Raw genomic sequence first — 17,739 nt, 5'->3', positions numbered from 1 at the left:
TAATTAATTCGTTAAACATAACACAACTACATGTGTATTCGACTCGTTTATTTAAAACAATACATTTATTTTGTCATCAAATTGCAAACAAAATACAACATTCATCAAACAGACATATAATATAAATCAAGACAAACATAAACGACATATGATTTAAATAACAACTCACAAATTGACCATTAAAATACTAATATTCCGAATTACTGTACTCCTCTCACAAATGGTCAATAATAACATCTCGGAGTGCATAGTGAGCCAATTTATCTTTTATTTTACGATGACGTGCAAGAACCTCTTGAAATCGGACATGCTCATCACTTGCCATTTCAACATCTGGGATGAGTGCCTCGCGATAATCTGTGACTGGCACATTCAATTCCCTTTCGTCTCCAATAATCATATTATGCATTATAACGCATGTTGTCATGATATCATTCAGCACTTGTTTTCTCCAAACTCGTGCAGGTCCAGTGATTGTCGCCCACTTTGATTGCAATACTCCAAATGCTCGTTCAACATCTTTTCTACAACTTTCTTGTCGTGCTGTAAAATATTTCTTCTTTGGACCTTGTGGATTGTGGATTGTTTGCACTAGAGTAGCCCACTTTGGATATATACCATCTACTAGGTACTATCCCATGGTGTATTATTTTCCTTGTATGACATAGTTAGCAGGGGGAGCTACACCATTGGCCAAATTAACGAACGGATGAGATTTTGATAACACGTTAATGTCATTGTTTGAACCTGGCAAACCAAAGTATGCATGCCATATTCACAACTCATAATCTGCTACGGCCTCCGAAATGATGGTTGGTTTTCCGCTATGACCAGCATATTGTCCAGCCCAACCTGTTGGACAGTTTTTCCACTTCCAATACATACAATCTAGGCTTCCTAGCATCCCCTGGAATCCACGTTGTTTTCCAATAAGGAGAATCCTTTCAATGTCCTCATCATTTGGAGACCTAAGATACCGGTCACCAAAAACCTCCACCATAGCCCAACTAAATCTTTTTAAACTCTCAATCGCATCAGACTCCCCGATTTTAATATATTCATCCATTGAATCTGAAGCCATACCGTATGCTATGATACGTATTGCAGCTGTTATTTTCTGGTATGGGTACAACCTGGGCCTCCCCAACGCATTTACTTTCTGTACAAAGTAATTGTCATGTTGTTGAACGGATTCCATAATTCGCAAGAATAGCCGACGAGACATAAGAAAACGTCTCTTGAACATTGATTCATTGTACATTGGAGACTCAGGAAAATAGTCATTGTACAAGCGTTGTTCGGCATCTAATCTGTCTCAATTAATCACAACATGGCCAGTGATCAAGCCTTGACGGTGCAAATTATCACTTTCTTGGAAGTAATTGGAGACAACGGTAGCACTGTTTATGAGTTGGCTTAAAACCGTTTGTTGTTCGTCAATGCGATTCAACTCATTCTGTATGTTGGCACTAGGTTGATATTCGTCGTCAGATGACAACGAGGCGCATAGAAAGAAAAACTTGAAGGACCTCCCTCATGAAAATTCATTTTTGAGCAAGTTGAGTAAATTATCAAGAAGTCACTGGTTTTTAAATAAGTGGTGACACTTATTAGTTTAGTTATGTTAGATATTTTAATTTATTTTAAATATTATATGGAATAAAAGCCACTTTTAATAAAGCCAACTAACAAGGGGGGTTGTCTAATTTATATAATGCATGTTGTCACGGGCTATGCATTCCACTAAAAGCCAACTGAGGAGTTGTCTAGTTACAGTCAGTTGTCACGTGGTGTCTAGTCACAATCAGAGACAACTCAATAGCCCACTCTTGTCTATATACTAGCTGTCACGGGTTGTGCATTTCAAATAAAATCCATGTGATGGGTTCTCTAGTTGCAGTCATCTATCACGTTTTGTCTAGTCACAATCAGAGACAACTCATCTGTCAACTCTTGTCTATATTTTTGCAGTTGTCACGGGTTGTGTATTTGTTAGCAAAGAAAAGTCATCTGGCACGAGTTTTCACCCATTAATAAAGAAACTATATAATATGTCAAAGATGCATTGTACATTTAAAATAAAGTTCTTTCAATACACACATTTAGATCAAATTTTGTATCCCCAAACAAATCAATCTAAATAATTTAAATTTCTACAGTTAGATCAGATTTTATTTTAATTGAGACCGTTGATCCAGATTTATTATCAAAATGTTTTGGCTATAAATTGAAGCAGCATACAAAGCATTGAGACCACTCCTACAAATTGAATAATTATTTCCAATCAAATGACTTCATCTGAACGTGGTGATGCCTTCTCAATCGAGGAGGACAAACTACTCGTGTTGGCTTATCTTTATGTCTCCCAAAATCCAATACTTGGTATAAACCAATCACGCGATAGGTTATGGTCACGAGTGGCAGCTACATACAACGAACAACTCGCTGGTGGTAACTCAACAGAGCCTCGAACTACTAAGGCCCTCCAATGTCGCTGGTTCAACATAAACAAGATTGTCCAAAACTTTAGTTCATGTGTTAGCCAGGTGGAACTTAGCCGTCCAAGTGGTGTTTCTGAGAAAGACATTGTGAGTAATTAACTTTTTTATCATATTTCTATAAAACTATATTTTTTACTTTATGTGACTAAGATATAATTCATACCTTATTATAGTTGGATCAAGCAAAGGCCTTATTTAAGCAATCAGCTGGGTCAACTTGGCGGCTGGATCATGTATGGTCTTTGCTTAAGGACCAAGAGAATTTTAGGTCATCAAACGCTATTTTACCAAATTTCATACCAAACTGCGGGAATATCAACTCATCCCAATCTGACTATTCTCCCAATACAGAATCACCAACACCCGATTTTGGAGGGCTATCAGTCTAGTCAAATCACTCATCAAATCCTCCCTCAATACTACCTGCGTCCATCACACCTAGTGAGTCTAAAGACTCAACACACCATAATCTTTATAACGAGTAATACGTAATACAGTTGTTTGCACAATATTTGGTGTTGCGGGCGTGCCAGGTGCGTAAATGCACAGATTTGTGTAAAAATGATAAAAATCTAACTTCGAAAACAAACGAAAGTGAATTCTAAATTTGACCGTCAGTTCTAATCTCCTAAAATAACTATAACGCCAAAATGAAGAAAACTATTGGAATTTGAGGAATAAACGCCTGACATTGTTTATATTTTCAATAAACCGTAGGAATTTACAAGACATATACATATAAATATAAATTGTTGAAATCTAAAACGAGAGACGTAAATTGCTAGAAATTTGCTGGAAAGCTTGAAAAACTATTGCTTGAATATTGGAATTTTAGCAGAGAGTATTTTTGCAGAATTTTGTCTGTGGAGTTGTGTGTGTAGAGTTTGTTAGCCGATTCCTCCCTTTTCTTTGTTGTGCGGTGCGGTTCCTTCCACTCCTCCATGACTCACGATCTTCTCCCGTTTTCTCCCACGATTTCCTTCTCTTTCCACGATCTCCTTGCTTGGACGTTATCTGCTTATTTAAATACACTAATGGGCCTCTTGTTTTTCTCTATTAATTTAAATTTTTGGGCTTAGACAATTAATTGAGCCCAATTTGATTTTTGGTGCAAATAGGGATGTAAATGAGCCGAGCTGTTCGCGAGTTTTTCGGATCTCGGCTCGTTAAAAAGCTCGTTCGGGCTCGTTCGTTAAGCTTATTGAGCCGAGCCCGAGCCTTATTTTGGGCTCGACAATTTTGTTGAGCCGAGCTTGAGATTAATGATGTTCGGCTCGTTAGCTCGTGAACATGTTCGATAATAGGTTCGTGAGCTCAAAATTGAGCTCGGCTCGTTTAACTGGCTCGTGAGCTCGAGCTCGAGCTCGGCTCGTTTAAGTGGTTCACGAGCTCGGGTTTGAGCTCGGCTCGTTTAGATAGATCGTGAGCTCGAGCTCGGCTCGTTTAAGTGGTTCACGAGCTCGAGTTCGAGCTCGGCTCGTTTAGGTAGATCGTGAGCTCGAATTTGAGATAATTAATGAGTTATAATATTAAAATAATTATGTATGATAAATAATAATAAATTAAAAATTAAAAATCTATACATATATAAAAGTGTGAATTAAGGTCAAAGTTTTTCTATTGTGTATTGTCAACTTTGTCCTTAGTTTGTACATACAGAAAAAATTTAGTAAGGATGTTTTTGTCAAATCAGTTATTATGAAAAGGACAAAATTGTCAAACTACATTTATGTTAGATAATGATCAAGTTGCCAAAAAAACTGAAACTTTAAAATTTTTTGATTTTTATTTTCTTGTAGATGAATTGAACAAAGTTTTTTCACAAAAATATTAATTTGAAAAGGTTGAAAAACCAAAATATATTGGTTTTATTTGCTTATAGATGAAGTGAAAAAGAATTTTTTCACAAAAAACTTAATTTGTAATTTTTTTTCACAAAAAAGTTAATTTGTAGAAGATTTAAATAATAAAATTCTTTTGTTTTATTTTCTTGTAAATAAAATGAAAATATTTTTTCCACAAAAACTTAATTTGTATAATGATATGATGTTAAATATCTTTTATTTTACTTTTTTGGGATATGAGCTTCTCAAATATAAGTTATTAGGTTGGATTCTAATAAAATTGTATCAAAAATATATATTTACGCACATAATATCTAATTAAATTTATAAAGCATATACATGTATCATATTCAATCAATATTTCATATAATCTAATAGCCTAATATTTTTAAAAAACAATAGATCTTAAAAGTAGTTGACAGCACTCCTTGAGATATGAGACCCAACTTTTAGAACATTATCCAAGAGTTCATCTGAAAGTATATATTTTGGGATTCATTTATTATTCAGTAGAATTACTTGTTTTCCCCTTTTTTTGCAAGCAAGCGCACAACCAGTGTTATGATAACAATTATTTTTCTTCCAACATAACATCTCATTTATGCACTACATAATTAAAAAAAAAATCGACATAGCTCCACTTGTATAACGAAGATGTATTTTTATAAAGATGGATATAAGTAAATCAATTATAGCTTTATGTAATCTGAAATGATATATATTTGAAGGTAAATTTTTAAAATTATTATGAATAAATCTTTCAAAAATATTCATTATTGCTCAATATTTAGCTTTATGAGTTATGATTGATAATAAGAAATATAAAATTTATTTGTTTTTATTTGCTTGTAGATGAAGTTAACATATATTTTTCACAAAATATTAAATTGAATATGATTTGTTTTATTTTGTAAATCTATAATCTTTTGAATGAGTTATATATGCAAGAAGTTTCTCAGAAAAAAATTAATATATACAAATTTAATACTTCCAATAATATAGTATGAAATATAAAAAAAATTATGTTATCTTAATTTTGAATTTTTGTATTTAAATAACATATTGCATAAATATGTTATATCATTAAAGAGTTGAACACTTTTTGATAAATATAATAAAATATTAATTAAATCATATTTTGTCAGTTGTCTAGAAGATAGAATAACCAAAATTCATTGATTTTATTTGCTTGTAGATTAAGTTAAAATATTTATAAAAAATAAATATAATTTGTAGAATACTGAAATAACAAAATTCTTTGATTTTATTTGCTTGATGAAACAAATTTTTTTTTTCTACAAAACACTTAATTGTGTGGAGATTTGTAGAGGCATCAAATAGAGAAGAATATACATTTCTTCTCATAAGATTTGCTAATGAAGATGGCGAGAATATTGTTTTTCAAAGAGAAGAAAAAATTGATGACAAAAAAAATCGTGAAAGCAATATAAATTAAAAATATAAAAGAAGAAAAAATTTGACGCAATAATTTAATTTAAGATTTAGAATATATTATGTATATTATATTTTTATTTTTCATAAATCAATAACACGTGATAAAATAAGTGGTCAACGTTATGTATTATACTTTTTTCTTCTCTCAAATTTAATTTTAATACCTATTGTGATATCAATTTTATATTATATTTTCTCCAATGTCTAATTTATACAAAATTATAATATTTATTACTAATATGTTTTTCAACAATTATTAATTTATTTAGATTGTGCTTGGATAAATTGATTTCAAATTTATGGATTAGAATTATAATTTTATTGTTAACAATGAAACAATATATCAAATCTTGAATCTACACATTACTTATTTACATATTATTATTTATATAAAGTAGAATAAATTTCAAATAACATTATTATTTGGTGGACTTGAAGCAATATCATAACTAACATGAAATACTACTATATAAACATGAAATGAGTGGATTTGAAGTTTATGATGTTACATCTCTAAATAACAAAAATACATTTGAATGTATTGAAATCCATGGATTTGAAATCCTTCCAATCAAGAATAACCTTAGATTTATAACACATAAAATTTTTTAAACAAATATCTTTTGCAATCATTTTATAATACATATAGTATAAATTATATTACATTGAATTTCCTACGGATAATGCTAAAGGTACAACTAATATAAAGTACTGCGATATTTACAACAATTATATCGTGAGATTTTGTTATTATCTAATGAGATTTTATATTTAATTTATCATGAGATTTTGATAAATGAAATTTCTATTGATTTTTTTGAATTGTAAGAATTATTGTACAAATTTGGTTGTACATAGCATTACTCATTTCTATCGACTAATATAGTATGAAATCATTAATATATATTTTTTTGTAAATTAATCTCTTCTGATCTCATTTCTTTAAGAACAATTATTGATAATAGAAATGTATTTTCACGTGCGTCGCACGTATCTTTACCTAGTTATATTAAAAATGTGAATGTTATGGCAATAATCACTAGTAGAAAAATCTGATTTTACTTCGGCAGGCTTTACTTCGGCAATAATAAATTACGAAGTAATACATTACCAATAACTTCAGTAATAACACAAGCGAAGTAAATAATATATTTACTTCGGATGTTTAAAAACACGGGCTTCACTATATTTTTTTATTATATTTTACTTCGGCATGTCAATGTTGACGAAGTAAAAAAATAAGTTCATGCTGAAGTAATAAGATGAACTGCGCAATTAACAAAGGAAACTAAAATATACTGAACATTTAGCAATGGTTTTTTGCTAACAAACCGTCGCTGATGGTTTTTCAAACATTCCGTCGCTAATAGCGACGGTTTTTCGCGCACTTCAGCGCATATGCGCGAGTGACTCTGTTCTCGCATCGAAGCTACTGGCCACCTCGCGCATATGCGCGCATCGGTGTCGCGCATATGCGCGAGAGACACTGCCCTTACACATCAATTTTCGTATGTAATCACATTTCCAGTCACGGTTTGTTTTAAACCGTCGCCGATTTACTTAGCGACGGTGTGGAAAACCGTCGCAATTAGCGACGGAGTGTTTAAAAAACTGTCGCAAGTAGCGACGGCTTGTTAGAAACCGTCGCTGATTCGATATTTATATCATATATTTCACAGACGAGCTCATTATATCCATCCACATTTTCTTTCGAAATTAACCCTAACACCCCGTTCCACTCACCGTCGTTGGCTTTGAACCACCAACACCACCGCCGTTCCACTCGCCGAGAGGGAAGCAAAACACCACCACCACCACCACCACCGTTCAAAGCACTGAGTTAGTCCGGCACCAGTTTCCCGAGGTATGGTATTGATTAGAATGATAATTGGTTAATTTTTTGTGTGTCGTACCTCTGTTGAGTTATTTATTGAAAATGGCCACCACCAACCTTATCAGAAGTTTGAAATACATGGTGTTAAGATTTTATAAGTCAAGTGTATTCTAATGGACCATTAGATGGAGTAAGTCTTTCGATACTGTAATTGATATATTGTTGTGTTCAAAGACTCAGTGATCTATTGTCTTGTATTATCAAGAGCTACAAGTTGAGAAGTCCTTTTCCTAGCTAGCTTGGCGGCTCATCCAGCCTTACGTTTTTTATGAGTACTATAAGGCTGAAACTTATACTTATCTTATAAGTTTCAGCCTCTCAGGTTTGTTGGATTGGTTGAATGCAATATTATGAGTATGTAATCTGTTGGTACTAATTAATGTATTTATTGTTGTTCATCAACTCCAAACATGTCGACTCCAAACACATCATCTGCTCAAGAATCATGCACAACTCCTGTTGTGGGAGGAGTTCAACCAAGTGCAAATGATACCAATGAACTTCTCAAAGCAAGGCTGTGGTTGAACTTGATAATATTCAAGATGAAGGCGATAATCCATATGCCCCGAAGAAAAGAAAACGCACATCTCCTGTATGGATTGATTTTAAATAGATTATTCTTTCAGATGGGTTGATAAAGGCTGAATGTATTCATTGCAAACATCGAATGACATATACTAAGTCTGGTCCTACATCACATTTACTTAGGCATAGCAGAAGTTGTATAAGGAAAGCGGATGAACGAGAAAGGACAAAAAAATATAAGTATAAGCACAACCATGTCGGAGTCAGAATCTGTTAATGCAGTGCAGAATTTCAGATACGATCAAGCGAAGATCAGGGAGATTGTCTCTCACATGATTATTGTTCATGAATTGCCATTCGTCTTTGCAGAGTATGAATTTTTCAACTTACTGATGAAGAATTCTAGTCCACATTATCAAAAAATCAGTCGTGCCACTGCCAAGAAAGATTGTATTACTTCTTATGAAATAGAGAAGAAAAAATTAGTGGCAGAATTAAAGGACATAAATAGGGTCAGTGTGACTACGGATTTATGGAGGTCTGATCAGAAAATTTCATATATGGTTGTCACTTGTCATTATGTGGACTCCAGTTGGAATTTGCAAAAGCGGAATTTGAATTTTTGTGATGTCCCCCCACCTCATACAGGTATAGTTGTTTGTGATGTGTTGAATAAGTGTTTGGTTGAATGGGGAATTGAAAACAAGGTGTGGACAATCACAGTTGATAATGCTATGTACAATGATGTAGTTATTCAGATGTTGAAAGAGAATCTCTCTTATAAAAACAATCTTCCTCTCGGTGGAAAATTGTTTCATGTGAGATGTTGTGCGCATATCTTGAATCTTTTGGTACAAGATGGGCTTTCGGAGATAAAAAATATTATTTCCAATGTGCGTGAGAGTGTGAAACACATATCTGCCTCAGAGTTTCGTCTTAATATTTTCAGTGAAATTGCAAAACAGTTGCAATTATCTTCAAAGAAACTAGTAATGGATTGTTGCACTAGGTGGAATGCAACATATTGCATGTTGTCTACTGCTCTAGAGTTCAAGGACGTCTTCCCAAGATATCAACAAAGGGATCCTACTTATAACACTTTGCCAAGTGAGGAGGATTGGGAGAAAGTCCGTGTAGTCTGTTCTTTTCTTCAAGAATTTAATGAAGTTACCCACATCATTTCAGGTAATATATTAAACTTGAATCTTGTTTCTTAATAAAATTATTTATTGTCTGAATATCTAATATAGTTATCTACATTTTTCAGGTTCAGAATATCCAACTTCAAATTTGTTTCTACCTGAACTTTATAACATAAAGAGGTTGTTGAATAATACAAGTATGGGTGAAGGTAGTTTCATGAAAGATATGGTTAACAAAATGAAGACTAAATTCGACAAGTATTGGGGTCACTGTAACTTGTTAATTTCTATGGCAGCTGTATTAGATCCAAGGAATAAGATGAAGTTGATTGAATGGTGTTTTCCAGAAATCTATTCTGAAGTTGATGCAATTGAGAACATCGTTACAGTTCATGAGACATTGCGTTTGTTGTATCGTGAATATGTTGATGCTCACAAAAATAATGTTGCTGAAAAGGATGTTTCAGGTGATGCTCAGAAAGAAAGTTCTAGTGTTTCAAGTATTGTTAGTGCAAAAGGAAAGGGTAAAGTGAGGACAACATTTGCCAACTATATTAAGAATGTTGATAGTGTGGAGCAAGTGAAGTCTGAACTTGAATTGTACTTTGAGGAAGGGGTTGTATTGTGTGAAGAAGATGATGAATTTGATGCATTGTCATGGTGGAAGATGAACAACTTAAAGTTTAGGATTTTGTCAAAGATGGCATGTGATGTACTATCAATTCCAATAACTTCTGTCGCTTCTGAATCGGCTTTCAGCGCTGGTGGTAGAGTTATTGATTCATATCGTGCCAATTTGGGAGTGGATACGATTCAGATGTTGCTTTGTGCAGAAGATTGGTTACGTGCCCGGTACCAAGTCAAGAGAAAAGAAAATGTAAGTAAATTGATATTTAATTTAATTGTGTCTTTATTAGATATGTGTTATTTTCTATTAATTTAGGTTGGTTAATTCTAACATTTTGAATTTTTGTGCTTGTATGTAAAAGGAAAATTCGGGGCTTAAGGATATTCATTTGAATTAAGGTCATTACCATCGAATGTTTATCATTGAATTGGTGAAGTTTGTTTGTATGTTTTAATTTAAATATCTTTTATGTTTTATCTTGTTGAATTCCTATTAGGTTGTTGAAGTTGGGTTCACGAGGGAGCGAGGCAAGAACAGCAAGCTCATTCATGCTCTGGTAATTCTTTTATGTTTTATCATGTTGAATTCCTATTTGGTTGTTGGGTTTAATTAAGTTGTTTTTTTTTCTTATTTGATCATTAGAAAAAAGAACCGATCCCAAAGAAACTTATTATTGTACCTTTAGCAATGTAAGTAGGAGGAATATTCAAAACGGGACTAATTCTAACACCATTGACATATGATCTGCTGGAACTCTTCTTCAAATAAGGCATTTCTACTGTATTGTAATAAGGGTAGTTTTGAATTGGAGATGAATGTAGATTTGAAGATTCTTTCATTGAATGCCGCTTCTGCATAATTTTGTGGTTTGGAGTTGGATTCGGAGCAGAAACGAGCTTGTTTAACGAGCCGAACCCGAGCCAAGCTCAATAAACAAGATAACGAGCCATTAACGAGCCGAGCTCGAGCCGAGCCCGAGCTTCAAACCAAAGGCTCGTAACGAGCCCGAGCCGAGCAAATAGTTTAACGAGCCGAGCCCGAGCTCGCATAACAAGCTTGTTTAACGAGCCGAACCCGAGCCAGGCTCATTAAACAAGATAAACGAGCCATTAACGAGCCGAGCTCGAGCCGAGCCCGAGCTTCATAAATTCCGAACGAGCCGAGCCCGAGCTTCAAACCAAAGGCTCGTAACGAGCCCGAGCCGAGCCGAGCAAATATTTAAACGAGCCGAGCCCGAGCCTGATACTGTTCGGCTCGGCTCGGCTCGGCTCGGCTCATTTACATTCCTAGGTGCAAACAAATGCCCCCCTGCAAGCATTGGCCCATTGGGCCAAAATGCTTGTATGTAAAATTTCCAATTTGTTTACCTTGAGCGGCCCGCAAGCATTTATCCCCTGAAGTTAGCCCGTAGTATTGGGTTAAACACTCGAGCCCAATTCACTACTAGACTTTGCGCTTCAGTCCCTTGGAATTCCCTCTTCTATGAGTAGGATTCAAACTCAACTTTCAGCTCCTTTTCTTCTTCTTTTTCTTCCTCCCTTGTCTGCTGCTGCTTTTTGCTGCCATTGGAACATAACTGCCCCTTAGAGCTTGCTCGCCTTTCCTTCCTCGTCGTTTCTTCTACTCTATCTTGCATAATCCCGCACCTCACTTTTTTCACTCAATTTCTGGATTTGAAAATCCGACCACAACCCTTCTTCCCTTGTTTCTTTTTCCCAAACCACATCACAGCTACAAGCTCTTCTTCATCGCTCCTCCCTGATTCGAACTCCGCGAGTGCATCTTCTGCGCAAAGTCACCATCTTAGCTCCACTTTCCTCCCTTGTTTCTTCCACTACGTCGGTCGTGCCAACCCATGTTATTTTGATCACCATTGTGCCTTCATGGTGTTTGTGACTTTGCCTAAACCAGAATACATTAAAATTTTGTTGTTGTCATTCTTCGCTAGACCGACTCCCCAACTGTCGTGGTTCCCCAGTTCACCACTGCCCTTTGTTTCTTTGTTATTATCGATTTCGTGTGGGGAGTTGGGTGGTTTTGTGTACCCCACCGACAAACAACTGATTCAAGCCATGTGTTGGCATAACTCCCCGCTAGAGCACTGGCTCTACTTGTTCAATGAATGTGCATATGACCATGAATTGTCAGCCAAAAGGTAACTTTAATATTTTCTTTGTGTGTTGCACATCACTTGGGTCACATTCTCCCTACCCAAGCAGTCATTTGCATGCATTGCACTTCAGTCGGATCTCTTTCCCGTGGACATGTTTACTTACTTGCATGTGGTGGCTCCGCTTTATATTTGTTGACTGTTGGCTTGGTGTTGTGGTTTTTGGATGATGGATGTGGAGTGAAGATGGGTTTGTAACATGTGATGTTGTGTATTGGAGGTTGGGAAGGAATTTCTATTCGCTCTTAATCCACTTAACCCAACTCACTTCAATAACTTCGAGCAAAACCATAAGTTGGCTTAAAACTCCCCGCTCGCCATTATATCCTCCCCGCTCACCATTATCTCCTCCCTTGATTCCCTATCGAAACAAAATTAATCCAATATGATAAAAGTGGCTTACTGGCCAACTTTAATTGATCGTTTTCGCTTTTGAATCATAACCAACAAATATTTACATTAGTGGCCCTACAGCCTACTTCAAATAAACTCTTACAACATGAAGCTAAAACATATAAAAATGGCTAGTCAGCCTATTTTTATATCAAAGTCAACTTCTGGGTCCTCTTGGGGTACGCATAGCACCCTTGTTCTCTTCTTTTCTCCCTTTATTATTCGTTGTTCCGCTTGTTGAGCTTAACTCCCCGCTCGGTAAGTTTCTTTCTTGCCATATTCTAAGTGGCCTAAAGGCCTACTTCATGTGTCTGTCATTGCAGATGCAAACAATCAATTTATATAATGGCGGTACGGTCTACTTCACCATGATTTCTCGTACCATAAGAACATTAGAAATATCAACCGAATGCATATATAATGAGTGGCCATAAGGCCGACTCCCTAATGAAAAAAGTACCTCCAAAATGATAAAAGTGGCTTAATGTCCCACTTTCGCTGATCAATCTCATTGTTAAATCATATCAACGGATATTCACCCCAGTGGCCCTAAGGCCTACATCACATAACGTAGTTGCAGTCCTTGGGGTTTGAGTTGTTGGAGTTTCAGTCTCGAAATAAAGAACTAAACATATACAAAAATGGCCAATAAGTCTACTCTTATATCAAAACCAAACTTCCATGCGCTTTTAAACTTTTTCCAGCCATGCCTCGGTGGCCTAAAATCCCATCCCATGTAGCTTCCTTTCGAGTTGCTCGAAGGATACTATGGACTCGGATTTTCATTATTCAAGCCAACACCAAAGTGTCCTCAGAGGCCAACTCCCCGCTGGATAAAAGTTCATTTGCTCTATTTACTCACTCTCTCAACAAGCTGATACACTGTTGTTTAATCCCGTCTTCCAGCAATGTGCTCACATATAACAGCTTAGGATCATCGAGCTCCCCTAAGTTGATCTCTTCTAACGAGTCTTGTACTTCATGTTGGCCATCTTCCATTTGAGATGGCGCCATCAACAATTCTTCAACTTGGAGTTCATCCTCTTCATATTCTACTTCTTGGACAACTTCAGTTCTATAAGTTTCTCATGCTTCCTCTTCCTTTAGTTTATCCCGTACTTGCTGCACATGTGCCTTCCATATAGAGGTTACAGCTACCTCTTTTTCTTTTTGGTTCAAGTCAATCATCAATCTCCTCAATGAGCGGCTGAATTATCGACCTAGACGGCACGATAACAGTAGGTTTGAGGATTCTTTCCAACACCGAGCTTGGAGTTGGCGTCTGCATGTATAGTGGATTTTCTTTCTTGCTATTGCTACGGATTTTGATGGGCCCAAAATCCCCATTGTAATATCTAGCCTCAACTGCACTTGCACTTGTTTGAAACGGCTGTCCATCAGCTTCAACAACATCCACATCATCCCCTTTCCAAAATAACAACAGCTGGTGCATTGAGAATGGTATGCACTGGTTTGCATGGATCCAATCTCTGCCTAACAACGCTTGGAAGTTGGCAGATGAGTTTACCACGAAAAATGCACATAAAGATGACATACTCCCCACAGTAACATCAACGGGGAATACCCCAATGGTCTTGGTTGTTTCTCCTGTAAATGCAGCAACCGAAACTTCCGAAGGGATAAAGTCTTCTTCATTTTTGCCTAGACTTTTCAACATTCTTACTGGAAGAACATTCACAGCTGAACCATTGTCAATCAACACTCTAGACATTGTCTTCCCATTCACGTGGGCTTTGATGTACAACGGCCTTATGTGCTTGGTCATGGCCGGTGTAGGTTTTTCAAGTATCACCTGCTAAGGCTTATTTGGGTGGTCCTCCTTGATAATCACTCTTGAACTCCCTTCAGGGAATTTATTTGCATGCTCTTTCTTTTGCACTGATCCTTGGGGCATCAACTCCTCATCCTCTTCTTCCATCATTTTAAATCTCTCGGGTAGTATCACCACTCCTGTGGCACAATCCACAGTGATGTGAAATTCTCCAATGCAAAAATTAATTGTTTTTCTTGCTTGATCATCATCTTCTCTTAACAAATCATCATCATCATCTTCAACAAACTTATCCTCAGTAGCCGATCTTCCAAACTTGGATTTATTCCCCACTGGCTCCCTGGAGACTGGAACATCAATTTTGGATTCATTTTTCAACTTAGCGGACTCCTTTCTTCTTGCAATAGCTCTTTCTCTCAATAGTCGTCTCTTTTGTGTCCTAGTCGGTGGCCTAGGGAACTTTTTGTGTTGGGCCACTCTCCAAGATTCACTGAACTCCCCTCTAGCTGGAAGGACGTATCTCGGCTTTACTCCACTGATCTCAATCATTTTTCCTTTTGAGATTTCGTATGAACGTCGTTCTCTGCCTTGATCGGCTGATAATTTTCTAGTTTCCACCCTTCATGACTCAAATTCATATGCATTTCTCCTGTCCGAATACCTTTGGCGATGATTGCAAGATGACTCCCCTCTAAACCATTGTTTTTCCACCACTGGTCTTACAAAGAAGTATTGATTCCTCGGCCTAAAGGCCGCGGATTCACCAACATTTCTAGGGGAAACGCTGTTGAACTGTTCGTATTTGATCGGAACTATGTCTTCCATGAGCTTCAAACAATTGACCCTTTGGAATCCAGTAGTTCTTGACTACTCGGTCTTTCACTGCAAAGGATCGGCTTCTTTTCTCATTGAGAAGATCCCTCAAATCTGTCACATTCACATTAACCAAAGCTACCGGGGGAAAAGGATCATCATCCACCGCAATAGACTCTTGTTTGTTGGGGAATTTCACAACTCCCTTATTAATTCTATCTTCCAAAATTTTCTTGAACGCCCAACAAGATTTGGTGACATGATTATAGGAGTTGTGGTATTTACAATACTCTCGTCCCTTCAGCTTTTCTGTAGGTGGCATCTTGTGATCAGGCGGGAATGTGATGAATTTTTCTTTTACCAAGAAATCGAAAACTCCCTCGGTCTTTGACACATCAAATGTATATTGCATTCTTTGGGGAGTTGGGGGCTGTTCTTCTTTTCAGGTTCTGCTGGCTTCTTTTTTAATAGGGGAACTGTGCAAGAACTAGCTGACCAAATCTCTGCCAATGCCATATCTTCCACCTCCTGATAACAAGATCCCATAACAGTTTTCTTCTTGTATGACTCTTCCCGCAAGAGTTCTTCGTATTCAGCCACTTTGGCGGCTAGCACGAAGAAATCCCTGAACTCCATTCCCTGGAATTTCTTCCTTAGATGGTGAATCTAGCTATGTGTTCCATGCTGGACTGGCCATCTTCCCCGAAGAATAAAATGAAATCATGAACTCTATAACCCCTTGGATATGGGTTATTCACGTCTATGTAGTCTGGATACGGTTTGTGGAACTCTGGGCCGCCAATCTGTTTCAAGGCCGGCCCATACAGCTCTTGAACAGCCTCTCTCACCATTTCTGGATCAATCCCGTGCATATTCCGAGCTGGGAGTGAGTGATGGTAGTGATTTGCCCCCCGAGCTTGAATCCCTGCATTTAAACCAATATTACCTCCTGAGAAACCCCCATCTACTCCTTGATAATCCATGTGTGACATATCTTCATACGCTCCTGGTTGATACAGAGGATTTGTTACGCTGTACACCTGAGTAACAGGTTGCTTCGAACTCCCCACTCCATGAGCACGTGAATATGGCTGAGCCCTCCCTCCTAGGGTTTCTTCTCTCTTGTGAGGTGGTATATACCTTCTTTCTGGATGATTCGGAAAAGTGAACTTCGGGCGACGAGGATCGCCAGCCCTTGAGTTTCTAACTCCCTGGTCAAATTCAGGGACTTGGTTATTTCCCTGGACTTGGTTGCTCCCTTCTTTCTCCTTTATGCTTTGCTCTTTGTCGGTTGACTGGTCCGGTTTACCCAATACTGTCTTCAAGCAATCAGACACAGCCTTGGATAGTGCTTGTGATATTTCCTCAATTTTCATCGCAGTCAATTCTTCAACCAAACGGTTTGAAATATGAGCATACGTCTCTGGAACATTACTTGGATGCAAATCCAACTCCCTGGTCCGCTCTTCAGCGGCCGTAGCGGCCGGCTGCTCTGTCAGTGGAGCGTGAATCACTTCCTGGCTTGGTTGAGACTCCACATCCCCTTGATTGATGTTTTCTTTTCTCCTTGGCGGCATAGTGATGGTCCCTACCGGGCGTGCCAAAAATATGTTTGCACAATATTTGGTGTTGCAGGCGTGCCAGGTGCGTAAATGCACCGATTTGAGTAAAAATGATAAAAATCTAACTTCTAAAACAAACGAAAGTGAATTCTAAATTTGACCGTCAGTTCTAATCTCCTAAAACAACTATAACGCCAAATGAAGAAAACTATTGGAATTTGAGGAATAAACGCCTGACATTGTTTATATTTTCAATAAACCGTAGGAATTTACAAGACATAAACATATAAATATAAAGTTGTTGAAATCTAAAACAAGAGACGTAAATTGCTAGAAATTTGCTGGAAAGCTTGAAAAACTATTGCTTGAATATTGAAATTTTAGCAGAGAGTATTTTTGCAGAATTTTGTCTGTGGAGTTGTGTGTGTAGAGTTTGTTAGCCGATTCCTCCCTTTTCTTTGTTGTGCGGTGCGGTTCCTTCCACTCTCCCATGACTCACGATCTTCTCCCGTTTTCTCCCACGATTTCCTTCTCTTTCCACGATCTGCTTGCTTGGACGTTATCCGCTTATTTAAATACACTAATGAGCCTCTTGTTTTTCTCTATTAATTTAAATTTTTGGGCTTAGACAATTAATTGAGCCCAATTTGATTTTTGGTGCGAACAACAGCCAACATATAACTGGTGAAAAATACTTGTACTTAAAATATCGTTTTCATGAAGATGCATAAACATAAACATTTTCGTAAACATTTTCATGATGCATAAAACTTTAAACATAAACATTTTCATGACATGCAAACATGAATTTCCTTTTTTTTTCAACATAACATGACATAAAACCTTACACATAATCATGATCATTTCCTTTTTCCTTTGTTGAATTCAGATCGTTAATTGTGACTTTCCTGACATGACGTGACATGAAAATCGATGGATCCATCTACGTGAAACCTCAGTACTGGGCGGCGGGGGACACCAGCAACACTCTCACCTGTCAACTAGGCTCTGACCTATCAT

General features: G+C 36.8%; 3 protein-coding genes across 4 annotated transcripts; 2 read left to right on the top strand and 1 right to left on the bottom strand.

The window, feature by feature from the left end:
• Positions 1–775: 775 nt before the first annotated feature.
• Positions 776–1,261, bottom strand: LOC140826929 (uncharacterized). Its single transcript, XM_073189479.1, has one exon. It carries the CDS (start codon positions 1,259–1,261, stop codon positions 776–778), a length of 486 nt encoding a protein of 161 aa, XP_073045580.1.
• Positions 1,262–2,288: 1,027 nt separating this feature from the next.
• LOC140826927 (glutathione S-transferase T3-like) lies at positions 2,289–2,890 on the top strand. The gene is made up of 2 exons (XM_073189476.1): positions 2,289–2,588; positions 2,675–2,890. Exons 1-2 carry the CDS (start codon positions 2,289–2,291, stop codon positions 2,888–2,890), a joined length of 516 nt encoding a protein of 171 aa, XP_073045577.1.
• Positions 2,891–8,988: 6,098 nt separating this feature from the next.
• LOC140828366 (zinc finger BED domain-containing protein RICESLEEPER 2-like) lies at positions 8,989–10,934 on the top strand. 2 transcript variants are annotated; one of them, XM_073191349.1, is made up of 4 exons: positions 8,989–9,404; positions 9,487–10,238; positions 10,351–10,387; positions 10,486–10,932. In XM_073191349.1, exons 1-3 carry the CDS (start codon positions 9,212–9,214, stop codon positions 10,384–10,386), a joined length of 981 nt encoding a protein of 326 aa, XP_073047450.1. In that variant the 5' UTR covers positions 8,989–9,211; the 3' UTR covers position 10,387; positions 10,486–10,932. The 2 variants fall into 2 exon arrangements, with proteins under 2 accessions (XP_073047450.1, XP_073047449.1); XM_073191348.1 differs by having other exon boundaries at positions 9,487–10,934.
• The last annotated feature ends 6,805 nt before the right edge of the window (positions 10,935–17,739 follow it).

The sequence above is a fragment of the Primulina eburnea genome, chromosome 3 (genome assembly GCF_022965805.1).
Source record: "Primulina eburnea isolate SZY01 chromosome 3, ASM2296580v1, whole genome shotgun sequence".
Classification (NCBI taxonomy): Eukaryota; Viridiplantae; Streptophyta; class Magnoliopsida; order Lamiales; family Gesneriaceae; genus Primulina; species Primulina eburnea.
This window is presented reverse-complemented; position numbering and strand designations above follow the sequence as displayed.

Excerpts from the sequence above, each read along its gene's own strand:
- LOC140828366 (XM_073191348.1), top strand. The coding sequence starts at position 9,212 with ATGGATTGTTGCACTAGGTGGAATGCAACATATTGCATGTTGTCTACT. Across the intron at positions 9,405-9,486 it reads AGTTACCCACATCATTTCAG|GTTCAGAATATCCAACTTCA; the intron begins GTAATATATTAA and ends TACATTTTTCAG.
- LOC140826929 (XM_073189479.1), bottom strand. The coding sequence starts at position 1,261 with ATGTACAATGAATCAATGTTCAAGAGACGTTTTCTTATGTCTCGTCGG.
- LOC140826927 (XM_073189476.1), top strand. The coding sequence starts at position 2,289 with ATGACTTCATCTGAACGTGGTGATGCCTTCTCAATCGAGGAGGACAAA. Across the intron at positions 2,589-2,674 it reads GTGTTTCTGAGAAAGACATT|TTGGATCAAGCAAAGGCCTT; the intron begins GTGAGTAATTAA and ends ACCTTATTATAG.